This window comes from Cebus imitator, unplaced genomic scaffold (genome assembly GCF_001604975.1).
Source record: "Cebus imitator isolate Cc_AM_T3 unplaced genomic scaffold, Cebus_imitator-1.0 Scaffold286, whole genome shotgun sequence".
NCBI classification, from domain to species: domain Eukaryota; kingdom Metazoa; phylum Chordata; class Mammalia; order Primates; family Cebidae; genus Cebus; species Cebus imitator.
The window spans coordinates 1,300,717-1,316,304 of record NW_016107601.1 but is presented as its reverse complement, the minus strand read 5'-3'; the positions used below and the strand labels follow the sequence as shown (position 1 = coordinate 1,316,304).

At 36.0% G+C, this 15,588-nt stretch overlaps 1 protein-coding gene and 1 pseudogene across 7 annotated transcripts in view; one reads left to right on the top strand and one right to left on the bottom strand.

Moving 5' to 3' along the window:
• Window positions 1–15,588, top strand: part of PKN2 (protein kinase N2) — a 151,859-nt gene that overhangs the window by 116,178 nt on the left and 20,093 nt on the right. For 5 of the 7 annotated variants that reach the window (XR_005195948.1, XM_017501957.2, XM_017501955.1 and 2 more), the window contains 7 exons: window positions 10,485–10,628; window positions 10,950–11,025; window positions 11,592–11,766; window positions 11,986–12,112; window positions 13,059–13,189; window positions 13,275–13,350; window positions 13,430–13,521. Coding sequence is in view for 6 of the 7 variants with exons in the window: in XM_017501957.2 (XP_017357446.1) it covers window positions 10,485–10,628; window positions 10,950–11,025; window positions 11,592–11,766; window positions 11,986–12,112; window positions 13,059–13,189; window positions 13,275–13,350; window positions 13,430–13,521 (821 nt within the window). In the remaining variant the exon portion in view is untranslated. The remainder of the gene's footprint in view (window positions 1–10,484; window positions 10,629–10,949; window positions 11,026–11,591; window positions 11,767–11,985; window positions 12,113–13,058; window positions 13,190–13,274; window positions 13,351–13,429; window positions 13,522–15,588) is intronic. The other 2 variants (XM_017501958.2, XM_017501956.1) reach the window with 1 other exon arrangement.
• On the bottom strand, window positions 7,483–8,032 carry LOC108284968 (annotated as a pseudogene).

The window sequence follows — 15,588 nt, the reverse complement described above, 5'->3', positions numbered from 1 at the left end:
TTAAAGATTGGGTTTCACCATGATGGCCAGGCTGGTTTGGAACTCCTGACCTCAGGTGATCCACCCACCTCAGCCTCCCAAAGTGCTAGGATTACAGGCGTGAGCCACCACTCCTGACTCAGGTCTCTCTTTATCAGGCCAGGTTCAGTGGCTCACACCTGTAATTGCAGCACTTTGGGAGGCCGAGGCGGGTGGATCATCTGAGGATGGGAGTTCGAGACCAGGCTGACCAACATGGAGAAACCCCGTATCTATGAAAAATACAAAAATTAGCCAGGTGTGGTGGCGCATGCCTGTAATCCCAGCTACCGAGGAGTCTGAGGCAGGGGAATTGCTTGAACCTGGGAGGCGGAGGTTGCAGTGAGCCAAGATCACACCATTGCACTCCAGCCCTTGGCAACAAGAGTGAAACTCTGTCTCAAAAAAAAAAAAAATTTGTTTATCATGTTATGTATTTGGGCAAATGTGTGGCCATCCATGTCTGTCTTAAGAATGAGACACTAAAGTGATTAATTTAAAGCTGTGTATGGGCCGGGTGTGGTTGCTCAAACCTGCAAATCCAGCATTTTGGGAGGCCAAGGAAGGCAGATCACTTGGTCAGGAGTTCAAGACCAGCCTGACCAACATGATGAAACCCCATCTCTACTAAAAATGCAAGTTAGGTGTGGTAGTGGGCTCCTGTAATCCCAGCTACCCAGGAGACTAAGGCAGGAGAATTGCTTGAACCCAGAAGGCAGAGGTTGCAGTGAGCTGAGATCGTACCACTGCACTTCAGCCTGAGCAACGGAGTGAAACTGTCTCAAAAAAAAAAAACCCTGTGAGTACGGAGTTGCTAAGGTTCTGAACTAGTTGAGAGAAACAAAGAAATGACTAATGGAAAATAAAATATCATCTATATTACTGAAAAAGTAAGCTGATGTTTGAGAGTATGGTTGGGTATGCAGCAAGAGTGGGTTATGTCAAGTCCCTTGGATCACTGTGGGCCCTAAGCTATGTAAAATTTAAAGCATGGAGGAAAAGAGCAAGCTGTTGACTTCATTCAGCAGCCTGGCTCTCAAGAGAAAAGAAGGAATGGGCTGTGTTTGTCATGTCCAGTTTCTTTTCCAAAGTCTCCTATCAGATAATGGGTTCTGAGGTTTGAATAAGAGTATTGAGGTAAAGACCTATCCAGATATTTAGGGAAAATGGGGAAATTATTTCTCATAGCAACTATGGCAGTGAGAAAAATGTTTCTTCCCTAGAAAAGGATAAAAATGCATGTAAATTTTTTAATGGGGAGTAAAGTACTGTAATATAGCAGAACAAGAATAGGAATACAAAGATACTTTTACTTCTTTGTGTATTATAAACTGTCTGACATTTGGGAATATTGTTTAATCTGAGATACTGTTTTTTAACTTGTAACAAAGCTATAAAACACTTACCCTTTTTACCTCTCCTTTGCTGTTTCCAGATTCCACTGCTGTTAAAAATAACATGTCATCTGTTCCTCTGGGGCTATATGACTTCTTTGAGATTATGAACTGTACAGTTGACTCTTGAGCAATGCAGGGGTTAGGTGGCACAAGCCCACATTCCCAACTTCTGCACTCTAAAATCCACATAACATTTTTGACTTCAATACTAATAGTCTACTGTTGACCAGAAACCTTATTGATAACACAGTCTATTTTGCCAAAAGTACAAGGTTTTTGTGCCTGCTGGCCTAGCTGTAGCAGCAGCTTCAGAAATTTCCTTTTCTTCTTTTACAATGGTTCTTATTTTGGATTCATTTATGTTGAAATGGCAGAAGCAACAACCGCAAACCTCAATCTATAGGATGCACATGAAGCAGTTCAGCTTCTTCTTATAATGTCATGATTTTTCTCTGCTTCTTGGGAGCACTTCCAGCATCACTAGTGGTACTTTGTAAGAGCCCTATAGTGTTATTCAGGGTTTATGGTATTGCACTGAACACCATGAAAAATATGCAAGAACTGAGGCAGAGCACTTTTTACTGCCATATACAATTTACTGGAGAGATGAACTGCTCAGGCAGAAATAATTAGATTTACATATGTTTTAAATGGATATGTTAACACTTGAGCTCACCACAAGAGCATTAGGAGGTGGCTACAAAATTATTACAGCAGCGTAGTATTATAGTTAATTTTATGCAGTTATGATTTAATATTGCATCTTCATGTTTGCTTATATTTCTCTTGACTACAAATGGTACCAGGTCTGGTCTGTAAGTGTATGTACGTTTGATAAATTTTAATTTTGTAATAGATTTGTTTATCTTATGGTAGTGAATGATAAAATAGACTACTATCTACATATATTTTATGTGTTCAGGACATATCTTTGTTGTAATGTTTTTGATATTTCTACACTGTGATTCATCTGCAAGTTTTTTCAAACTGTTGCAAATCTCCAAAAAAGGTTTCAATATATCTATTGAAAAAAATTCCACATATAAGTGGGCTTGTGCATTTCAAACTTATATTGTTCATGGGTTAACTGTATAGAATTGCCTACTTCATTTTCTCTTTTGTTTCTATTATTCTTGAACATCAGGTACTCTCTGATGCTAATTAAGGATGACTTTTATTTTTCCCTCCAACATTTGCCATCATTATGAGGGATATAAAATATCTGTATATAATTGTCCCTTGGTATCCATGGGGAATGATTTCAGGACTCCTTCTCCCCATACCAAAATCCATGGATGCTCAAGTTCTTTATATAAAATGGTATATTTGCACATAACCGACCCACATCCTCCTATATACTTTAAATCATCTCTAGAGTAATTATAATACCCAGTGCAATGTAAATACTATATAAATTGTTACACCATATTTTTTTAGGGAGTATTGGCCAAAAAAAAGTCTACATATTAGCACAAATAAAACTGTTCTTTTATTCCCCAAACATTTTCAGTCATGGTTGGTTTAATCCACAGATAACTAACCCACAGATACAGAGGGTGGACTGTGTATGTAAGTAACACATATAATATACCATTATTTAAACGTCTTTGAACTCCACAACTGTAGTATACCTTTACTCCTTTGTCATTTTAAATGAATTGTGTGCTCCACAAATTGAAATCTTAAATTCAATATACCAACCTTTCACCAAGTCTCTTGTTCTCCTAAATGATATAACTACATAAAGCACCTAGAATAATTAGCCTGTAGTCCCAACTACTGGGAAGGCTGAGGCAGGATTACTTGAGCCCAGGAGTTGAATGCAGCAGTGAGCTGAGATCATGCCACTGCACTCCAGGCTGGGCAACAGAGTGAGACCCTTTCTCTGTCTCTCTCTTTTTTTGTTGTTGTTGTTGTTGTTGTTGAGACAGAGTCTCATTCTGTCGCTTAGGCTGGAGTACAGTGGCGCAGTCTCAGCTCACCGCAACCACCACCTTGTGGGTTCAAGCAGTTCTCTGCCTCAGCCTCCCAAATAGCTGGGATTGTAAGTACATGCCACCACGCTCAGCTAATGAGACCGTTTCATTAATTAATTAATGCACCTAGAATAGTACCTTTACAGAATGGTATTCAGTAAACAATAGCACTTGTTATTGCTTTTCTTCCAGATCTTTTCTTATCAAGGCTAGGTGTTTGATCAAATATTTTCATTTCCTTGATTCTTCAGGATATTTTCATGCCATCAACCCCTTCCAAACTTAATTTTCTTCTCTATTTACCCTAAAACAAATGTTAGTGTGAAGCATTTCTTTACTGATACCACCATAGCATCCTTTAGCCTTATCTTTATACCTACCTGCTGTGGAAACTCCCAACAGCAAATCAGTTCTACCATCTATCTTCTCTGTTCTATATCCTGAATGCTGCTGAAATTGATCACATTTACTGTTAGGAATTTTAGTTTTCAATCTCAGCTAGGCTTGTAAAAGTTATTTCACATTTCACATTTTTATTTCATTACCAGCAGCTTTTCTTTTACTTGTCTCTTTAAGTCTTCTATCCCACCTCAAAGTCCTCTACCTTTGATTTGTTTATAGATTAGATTTAAGACAATTAGGCATCAAATTTCTCCTATCACCTGCTAATTTTTTTTTTGTATCTTCCTCCTTGGTTCCAGAGAATGAAGTCCCTCTCCTTCCTGTATAGATTGTATGATGATTCAAGTTGCCCCCTAGTTTCCATTCTTTCTATTCTCCTATAGCCTTGTTTCATTAGTTATCCCTATTAACACTTATATTTCTAACTACTTCTTTCTTCTGATCTCTTATTCTTTTTTTTTGGTGGGGGGGAGGATAGAGTTTCACTCTTGTCACTCAGGCTGGAGTGCAATTGCAATGGTGCAATCTCGGCTCACTGCAAACTCCACCTCCCAGGTTCAAGTGATTCTTCTGCCTTAGCCTCCCGAGTAACTGGAATTACAGGCATGCACCACCACGCCTAACTAATTTTTTGTATTTTTAGTAGAGACAGGGTTTCTCCATGTTGGTCAGGCAGGCAACATATTGAGATTGACTTATGTGCTGGAGTTGTATTAACCTCCTTTAATTCTCACACAGCCCTACAAGGTTGATATCATTAATGCATATTTTACAGGCAAGCAATCTGAGACCCAGAAAGGTTAAATAACTTGCCCAGGGTAACAGAACTACTAAGTGGCGTAGGATTAAGATGTGACCTATTCTACAGAAATTTATTAAGTGTGCATGCATACACAAGGCATTTTTATCCCAATGCTTTTCTTTTTGGTAACTATAGAGGTTGAATATCCTTTATCTGGCCCTTACAAAAAAGTTGGTCAGCTCTCTGTTTTGTGTTATTGTGCATATTGTATATGCCACTGTATTGCCAGTATTGATTTACATTTCTGTCTCTCCAACAACACTATGAACTATTTGAGAGCTGGACCATATGTTACTTATCTTTGTATCTCTGTCACAGAAGATACTTAGTATACATATTCACTAAGTATTAATGAGATGAATGAAAAGAATTAAAACTGAAAAGGAGCTTTTCTTAACCTTTTTTTTTTTCTGCAACATACCCAAAGAATGTAACACACTCTAGTCAATATAATGATTCCCAAATAGACAGGTTGGAATCTGAGCAGGGAGGGCATGCATCTTTACAGCATAGTATAGGCATTTTAGCTTTTACTTACCTCTCTGATGTGTAAATTAATACTCAAGACCTCCATTTGGCACTGTGCCTGGCAAAAGAGCCCAGGTACAGTGGCTTATGCCTGTAATCCCAGCACTTTGGGAGGCTGAGGTGGGAGAATGGTTTGAGACCAGGAGTTTGAGACCAGCCTGGGCAACACAGAGAGACGTCATTCTATTCAATAAATAAATAAACACACACAAATAAGAAAACAATTTTAAAAATTAATGAAATTTAAGCAACATTTTTAAAAGAAATGCAAAAGAATGCAAAAGTGCCAGAGGTATTCCTTCCGTAAAGGACTCTAAGGTATGATAGGTTAAAGATAAATTATTTGAGACAAAATAAAAAACTATTGTATTTCAGAAGCTTAGGGAATAATAATTCCACCAACATGAGCTTGCATCCAAAATTTTAAAATACGTGAGGGTATGGCCACCATGAGCAAGCAGAAGCAGATAATGGGATTTTAAAAATATTTCAAAGTTTATATTTAAATATTTAAATGATCATAGTATATAAAGAATAGAAGAATTTGAAAACATGAGCAAAGGATGGGTGATGAACCAAAAAAACTAAGCAGAGTTTTAAAATAAATGAAATTATTGATGTCTGAAATTTGCTTCAGATACTTATGGGGGAAAGGTGGAGATGAAGTATTATTGGCCATTATTGATAAATTGTTGATGCTGGTGAGAAAGAGAACCAAGTAGAACTAAAAAAAATAGGAAATATAACTTCCGAAATGGAAAACTAAGAAGATATGTTAAAGAAAAGAAGAGTTAGTGCCCTGAAAGAGCGAAGTTGCCCAGAATACAGCACAAAACGACACAGAAATGAAAAACATGAAAGAGAGAGTAAGAGACATGAAGGATAAACTAAGAATGACTAACACACAGAGTGGAGTTCCAGAAGCAATCAGTAATATCCAGAATGATGACAACCATGAGTCCTCAGACTTGAAAACATAGGTTCCTACAAGGATACATAAAAAGACAGCTACAGCTAAAAAACCTTGATGAAAAAATGTGGGCTGGATTTAAAGAATGCCTTTGTAGAGGAAATGGATGTTTAATTTGGCTTTGATGAGAAGAGAGAATTTGGACTGGGATGGGGGAAAGAATAGTTAAGAAATTTAATCTTGTGTAACAATATAGGTTTGAGTTGGATAATAAGATATAAGATTAGAAATAGGAACTATATATGTAAAGACATGGAGGCAGAAAAAGTATATAATACGTTTGGAATAATTACAAGTCTTTGGAACTTTTTGTATGATGTGGTTGACATAGGAAGCAGTTGTGCATAGTTGATATAGCATAGTAGTTTCTATCATAGTTTGTCTAGGGAGCAGAGGCAGTAACCCACATCTATATCAGGCCAACTTTTCCTGCCAAGATCATGGCCTTGTATTTTCCATTATCTTTGTCTCCTCCTCTGCCCTCTGTATTTCTCATCCTCCCAAATGATCCCAAAGTTTCCTTCTTTTTGTTACATTTGTTCCAGCTGGAGAATCACTCTCATTGGACTCCTGAACTGAAAACGTATATTGTTACCTAAAGTGGTGGTTTTCTATTTTTTCCCAGTGGATTCCAGTCTCCTTCCTTCCCTGTCCTACCTTGTTTGTGGGCTGATGACTACAAAGTTTACTTGAATTACTTGGCTTTGACTTAGAATAAGAGACAGTGTTAGGAGATCCAAGGGCAGGAAGAAAGGAAAGTTGCAGTGTGTGTTTCCATTTCTCCTTGCCTGCCTTGCCTTGCTTTTCACAACAGCGTTCAGCTATGGCCACAACTGTTGGATAGTTCCTTTTTTAAGATTTAACCTAAATCAGATTCTGGCAATAATTAATAGTTCCTCTTGTCCTTTCAGGCTAAGAGTGATAATGGATTTCTGCTGTTGCTTGACCTCAGATTCTTTTCATTCCTTGTTGGTTTAACTTTAATCACATCTCCATAAGTAGCTGATTTTAAAAACTCTGTTTAAAAACTCTTTCGGTGTACTATCTGCCAGCTGCTAGGACCCTAACTGATAAATTTCAAAAGCCTGTGTTGTTCTCAGAAGCACATTGAAGACCAGTGAATATCATCTCTTGTGTACACGTTTGCAGAAATCTCACCTTTCCCCAGCTCTTAAATTTTCCGGGCATTGAGTAATATTCTCTTTTTTAGTGGCAGTAGAAAGTTTTTTTGACCTTTCTTTTCTTTTTGGCAAGGGAGGCTTTCTCATTTTCTTCTTTTGCCCTTTTTATTTCAGCAGTGGAGCCCAGCTGTCCTTTACTTCTATCAAAGTTCCCAAACTTTCTCAGTTCAGTGTCTTTCTAATGTTTCTTTTTTTTCTGTTACTCAGATACTTTATTTCAACTTTTATTAAACCAAATCCAGTAACTTTTACAGTGCCTTACTAGAGGGTTGTCTCACAATTGAACCTTCCTTTCTGGTGGGGAGGAAACCATGGCTTCAGGCACATGACTGAAGTTTGGCCATGTTCCATCATTAGTGTTACAATGCCACCAGGGACACAAAGCTCAGCATGAGGACTTCTACCCAAATCTCCCTAAGACAGGTACTTTAACTCTTCCACCACCTCTTGAGCCTCAGGGAATTTGAGTTTGCGTGGGGGCCCCCTTCTTAATCGCAGTTCAGAGCTCTGCACTGCAGCAGCGTCACCTTGAAGTTGCCCCTCCGGGGTTTGGCCAGGTTCACCTTTACTGGAAGCTGTGGGACCTCTGGGCACAACGCCTGGCTCAGGGCCGCAGCATTGCGCCCACAGACGCATCACCTCGAGTAATGCTCAGTAACAATGGTCGCCTCCTCCACTCCCTCCCCGCCATTTACTAGCTTCTTGGCAGTGGCAACCACCGCGGCCTCAGCCTTCTGTTTCCTCCCACTGGGAGCCATGGTGCCTAGAACCCGGCCGAGAACACAGCGAAACTACAAAGCAACGACCTAAAGAAATACCCAACAGTTCCATTTATTAAGAAGTGCTTATTAGTTAGTATTTACATCTTAAATCAGGAGTTTTTGAAAAATACAAATACTGAGAGAAAACAATATATTTATTCCATTAGTACATAGTTACAATTAACTAATGGGACATGTCTGCCTTTTATATACTATATAACTTCCCAAAGCTTGGGATCATAAGGACTCTACACTCCCATCTCTTTTCTTCAATGATTCTTCATATGAAATTGCTTTTTACTATTGTTGAAAACCCACCTTAGCAAAGATATGACATCACCAGAAGGAATATGGAATGTTCTAATGTTGAAACTATGAACTAGTTCTCACAGTGTCCTGTAGATGTCGCTGTGTTTCCTATGAAAAGTGAAAATATTCTCAGGCACCCCAGGGCTCCTCAGCGAACACCTTGGAAACCTCAGCATTCTTTGTGCTAATTCTTTTATGATAGATGTGTACTGTTCTTTTTTCAATTGCAACACATTTTTAAATTTGTTGCTCTCCACCACGCGTGAGGCTGATGCTTTTTCGTTTCCTTTCAGATCTTAAACTTCCAGATAACACACAGAGATTCCTTAGGTCTACCAAGCAGTTTTCTCTTTGATTCTAGATTCAGTTCTCTTATTCACAATGAGACAAAAATCTTACCATTTTAGCCAGTGTAAAAATGTAAGAACTTTTAGCAAGTACTAATTCCATCTCTAGCATGTGTGCATCTTGCATCTTCCTGATTCATAACAAGCCTTTGTCCCCTGCATCTTCTTCATCCATAGCAATTCTTCCTTGAGACAGTGGAAGAAGGCAGGTGAAAGTAGACCTACCTTCCTCTCATCTAAAATAATGGAGGCTAAATTACCAATCCTGACATGATTCTTCTTCCAGTTTATTTCCCAAAGTAACTGCTTCCAAAATATGCTTTTAACTTGGATGTTATAGTCTTCGTACCCAATCTCTTCTGTATGCCATTTGCTAGTCTTAAAATAATTATATTCTACTCATACTTCTTTCATGACAAATCTTTCCCATATTAATTATGATTCAGAAAGAAGAAATGAGATGGGAAGCCTTGAAATCACATCCTCATTGCCATAGATGTATTTTTCTAATTCTTTTCATGTTTGGCTATGAAGCCCTCTGGCACATTGCATTTTGATTCTTTTTTGTTGTTGTTGCATTTTTTATAGGTGTTTTTATGTTCATTTGCATCAACTAGATTTATAATTTAAAGTCCATAGATTTTTTTGCTATTTATACCAAGAGCTTAGATAATAAGATGCATAAGTTTATAAATTGAAATTGGTTATATCAAATAAGTAATTTATTGCTTTGTAGAGCCCTAAAAAGGGAAACATTTATCTCTTTTTGTTGATGGTGTACAGAAGCCTGAACAATAAAATAATAGAAAAGTCCAGTACTTTATAATTAAAAAGTATATACATTACAACAGTAGAGGTTAGTGTATGAATTGACCCCAGCTTAGACACTATGTTCTACAGGTGTATTTAAACACTGGTTATTAAAACCTTAAATGTATTTCTCCACATAAGCATTATTTCAATGTCTACAGTGTATTCTCTTTTTAAAAAAAAATTTTTTTTATTTTTTTTCTTTATTGTTCAACTTGAACAGTGCATTCTCTCATATGGCTGTGGTATAATATACTTAACTTTTTCCTGGGGTTTGAACGTTCAAATTCTTGCTAATTTGCTTTGTAAGTTATTTTTTATTATTATAATAAATGAGTATCTTTCTGTATAAAGCTTCATCTGAATTTCGCCTTTCCGCCCCTCCATTGCAGAATGGGTCTTGCTACCGAGTGGTATTCTTTTGAAAATTAAATAACCTAAAAAAGAGACACCCCTCCAAAGAAAAGAAAATTAAATAACCTAATATTCTTAAAGTACTTATTAGCACAATATGTGGCACATTGTTGGTACAGAACAAATGCTGTTTGCAGAACTTTTTCAGGCTCAGCAATGAGACAAAGTTTCAAATGAGTTCTTTGAAGCAAGCATTGGGGTAGTAACATAGCAGTAACATAGCACATGATGGCGAATTAGAGGAGGGAAATCCAAAAGATTGAAGCTGTAAGAGAAGGAGTTTTTGTGGTTATTCATCTGTATTGGTTGTTCCCCCTTATGTATACTTTAAGAATACCTCAGCTGGAAAATGTCACAATATGTTTTGGTTTTTTTTTTTTAATTAAAATGTGTAAGTTTGTTAAAGTAATACAGTTGAGAAACATTACAAACCTCTTTAAAACAGTGTGACCTTTGTGTTATTTTTGTTTATTGTATTTGTATTTCATATTTTTTGTGATATTTTATTCAAGTGTGTGTCCAATGATGTCTTTTCTGTTTTCTTTATTTTTTTTTTTAAATTATCCTAGTCACGTGAACTGGAAATTTCAGTTTATTGGCGTGATTGGCGATCTCTGTGTGCTGTAAAATTTCTGAGGTTAGAAGATTTTTTAGACAACCAACGGCATGGCATGTGTCTCTATTTGGAACCACAGGGTACTTTATTTGCAGAGGTAATAAATGTATTTTATTTAATGTGCCTAACTACAGTTGAAATTACGTATGTAGGCAGCATGATACAGAAGTAGATAGAATGTTAGGCTGAAAGACAGATGACTTGAGTTCTTGTCTGAGCTATGCCACTGAATAGGTATGTGATCTTGAGACAAATCAACTACTCATCCTATGTCTGTTTTCTTATCTAGAAAATGAGGGGCTGGACTAAACTATAACTTAAGATTCCCTTGAGCTTTCAAATTTTATAAGTTTAGTGGATTTCATGAACCATAAATCCAATGCTATTTTCATGTCAACTTGAATTTTCTTCACTGCAGGTTACCTTTTTTAATCCAGTTATTGAAAGAAGACCAAAACTTCAAAGACAAAAGAAAATTTTTTCAAAACAACAAGGTAATTACTAACAATCAAATACATAGCATTTTGTTATTTTCTTAATCTAGTTACTACTTTAATAGTAATAGCCATCTATGTTTGTTTGTTTATTTATTCATTTATTTCTAACTTTTTATTAAGGAATATTTTAAATGTGTCCGTAAGTGGAGAGACTAGTGAAATGTACAGTCACCCAGCTTCAACAATAATCAACTCATGGCCAATTTTATTTTATCCATATACCATCCTCTCACTACTTTCTCAAATTTGAAGGAAACCCAGACATAATGCCGATTTATTCATAAATATTATAGCTTATATCTCTAAAATATAAGATTTCTTTTTAAAACCATAACCACATATTACTACTAGACTTAAAAAAAAATTCTTACCTATTTATTTTTAAAACTTACACTATTTTTATTTGCCTTTACTAGCAAATAGCTAAAAACTAGTTTTTTTAAGTGACAAATTTTGTTTGTTCCTCATAGATTATAAACTGATGAATATGAATTTTTAAATTATGGCCTTTGGTTATATAAAGAAATTACTTGTTTTATTTCTGTTATTCTCAATATCTACAGGCAAAACATTTCTCAGAGCTCCTCAAATGAATATTAATATTGCCACTTGGGGAAGGCTAGTAAGAAGAGCTATTCCTACAGTAAATCATTCTGGCACCTTCAGTCCTCAAGCTCCTGGGCCTACTACAGTGCCAGTGGTTGATGTACGCATCCCAGAACTAGCACCTCCAGCTAGGTATGTGTCTGAGATTTTAAGCATCTCTTATACAAGTTAATGGGACATTCTTACATGTTGATTATAGCAGGTGTACTGAGAGTCTTGTTTTTTCCCAAGTAGTATCTTGAAAGTAGTCTTCTGTTTACTTAATAAGTAAATCATTTGCTTTAATTTTAAAGCTGTTTAAAATACAGACTTTCTATTACTGTTTTGGTGAGTTACTTTATCTTCCATAAGTGATTCTACAGTAACCAAATTGGACTTTGATCTTGAGCCTGAACCTCCTCCAGCCCCACCACGAGCTTCTTCCCTTGGAGAAATAGATGAATCTTCTGAATTAAGAGTTTTGGATACACCAGGACAGGCAAGCCATTTTAAACCTTGCATAATTCCTCTTCACCAAATGAATTAGCAGTAAAAGCATCATAGTGAATAAGGTGTACGTTTCCATTTAAAGTTGCCACTGAGCTGTGTATTATTTTTGTTTCTTATGGTCTAGTTTCAGCTAAATAGGAGATAACCAACTTCTTAATGTTAGCAAGACATTGGCGTTAGCCTCTGGATGCTCATGGGCCAGAAGAGATAGAATAGGCTACTTAAATAGAATAGGTAACGATAGGAGTGTGGTTAATACTACATGACATACTGCCGGAAACACTATTCTTCTAACTTGATTGACAGTATGCATTGAAGATGATAATGTGTTAGTTTTCCCTTTTGTTGTTTGTTTGCTTGCTTGCTTGTTTGTTTTTGAGACAGAGTTTCACTGTTGTTGCCCAGGCTGGAGTGCAACCTTTGCCTCCCAGGTTCAAGTCATTCTCCTGCCTCAGCCTCCTGAGTAGCTGGGATTACAGGCATGCGCCACCACACCTGGCTAATTTTGTATTTTTAGTAGAGATGGGATTTCTCCATGTTGGTCATGCTGTTCTCGAACTCTCAACCTCAGGTGATCTGTCCACCTTGGCCTCCCAAAGTGCTAGGATTACAGGCGTAAGCCACCACACCTGTCCCAGTTTTTTTTGTATTTTTTGGATAAGTTTAATATAAAATTAATGGCCTCAGCTACTTGGGAGGCTGAAGTAGAAAGATAACTTGAGGTCAGGAGTTCAAGACCACTCTGGGCAACATAGTGAGACCCGCCTCTAAAAAAAGAAAAAAAAAATTTTTAAAGAATGACTATCTGAATTTTTCTTTTCACTCTTTAACATTTATATTGATTTCTGAAATATTTTCCTCGATTTTATCATTACCAAATAAGTTGCTTTCTGGGTATTTCTATGGTTTAATGAGTATTTAATTTAATTTTACAGGATTCAGAGACTGTTTTTGACATTGAGAATGACAGAAATAGTATACTTCCAAAATCTCAATCTGAATACAAGCCTGATATTCCTCAGCCAGGCCTAGAATATAGTGGTATTCAAGAACTTGAGGATAGAAGGTAAAGAATATATACCAAGTTTTGCTACTACGTGTTTGGTACCATACTTTATTGTCTTATTTTTAACTGAAATTTCTCTTTTCAGATCTCAGCAAAAGTTTCAGTTTAATCTACAAGATTTCAGGTGTTGTGCTGTCTTGGGAAGAGGCCATTTTGGAAAGGTAATCTTTTGGAATTTTTTTCGAATAGCTACAGCATTAATAACTCAAGTAGAAAATAATTATTTTAATCTTATTTCAGGTGCTTTTAGCTGAATATAGACACACAAATGAGATGTTTGCTATAAAAGCTTTAAAGAAAGGAGACATTGTGGCTCGAGATGAAGTAGACAGGTTAGTTTTTTAAAATGAAATTGTTTATTTTTCTGAATTGAAATGTATGTATCACAACAGCAAAAGTTTACAATTTCACAATAATATATGAAGAAATTAAATATAATGTGTCTATATTTCACATCAGGTAGACATTAAATAGTTTTTCTATTTAGCCATTTCCTTTTTACCCTTCTTGTGTCAATTAACCAGTTACTGGATACCAAAAAAAGATACATAGATCTTAAATGAAATGATAAAACATCATTTACAAATAATCTACAGTTAACAGAATAGTTTATTTTATAAAGCAACATATATCTTATTTTTTCCCTCTATTTTTCTTAAAAACATGGTTTTTGACCATAACATCTTACCTTTCTGTGTCTAATAAAGTAAGTTGTAGATACATCTTATACAGTATCAAAATGCAAGGATTTGGGGGGTTAAGATTGTAATTCACTTAGAGAATATACTTTAAGAAATGACTATCTTATTACAGAATAATTAAATATGGACATTATTATATAAAATTGGCATATTTATCACAGAAAGAGGCTTTCATTGGACATTTTTTTTATACCACTAGGAAGCGTATATTAATATCAATGGTAGACAGCCCTGTATAATGAAGAGAGCGCTGGACTATGACTGAGAAGGCTGACTTTTCTAGTCTTTATTGCTCCTCCATAGTAAGGATTTGACCCCAGGGCATTTCACTGAACATCTTTGAGCCCGTTAACCCGTATATTTTAAAATATATTTGTTTTGGTAATACTTGCCTTACTGAGTTGCATTAAGTGCTATATAGATATGCCAAATTGCAACTTTTAATGGTTTTTTTCCCACCATATGGGTAGTTCCTAGAATAAGGACAGGTCTCAAAAGATTGAGGTTTTTTTTTTTAATGTTAAATAAACTTTTCCTTTTTGATTTATTTTTCACCTCTCTTTCTTTTTCACTGTTACCTGATACTAAAGATCTTGCTGGATATTCATAAAATATTTTAAACACCATATTACAGGTTTAGAATTGCTTTTATGTTATACAAGCAGATGATTAAAGCAAGTCTGTGATCCCAGTAAAGCAAGTCTTTGATTCTAAGTCTGTTTATACTTAGAATAATAGAAGGGTCAAATGTTTTTCTTTCCTAAATGAATATTTGCTTTTCTCCAGATTATTAAGTGGTAAAGACATTTACTTTCTAAAATAATAGGAAACCGTTTACTACTTCTATTAATCTTGAGCTTTCTGCCACCCTGTTACTTCTTTGTGCTGAATCTTTGTAGATAATTAATTTCTAATTAAATCTACAGAAAGTTCAGATCAAAGGATGATCTGTAGCCAAAATCTAGGCTATTATCTCTACTGAAAATTAATCCAGTCTTGTGCAGAGACAGGGTCTCACTGTGTCACCCATACTGGAGTGCAGTGGCGTTATCCTAGTTCACTGCAGCCTTGAATTTTTGGGCGCAAGCTATCTTCTTGCTTCAGCTTCCCACTGGGACCACAGGTGCATACAACTGATCCATCCTTTCCCCCATAGAGTCGGGGTCTTGCAATGTTGCCCAAGCTGGTCTCAAACTCCTGGCTTCAAGCAATCTTCCTTGGCTTCCCGGAAGTGTTGGGATTACAGGTGTAAGCCACCACGCCCAGTCCTTACTTAAATCTCTGTACTTTTCAGTAACCTGAAAATTTAAAAATCTTGAGTAGAACTGGTATAAAAAGAGAGAGAAGAAAAATTCAAGAAAGAGAAATAAAACTCACTCTTAGAGAAATTTGAGGAAGGAAGGTAAGAAAAAGGAGTAGTTTGAAATTTCTAGCATATCTGGAAGAAGGCCAGAAAAAAAATCAGTTTATGAGTTTTTATTATTATATTATGAGGTTTTTTTTAAAGACTAGCATAGTTTTAAAAATAATATATTTCATTATTTACAAGTATAAATAGTTAATAACTAAAACTAAACTTATTATAACTGAGCAGAATTTTAATCTTAAGCCATAGAATTCAGTGTTATTGTTTATTTTTTAATAGTTGTTTCTAGAATACTTTATTTTATGTGTGCGTGTGTGTGTGTGTGTGTGTGT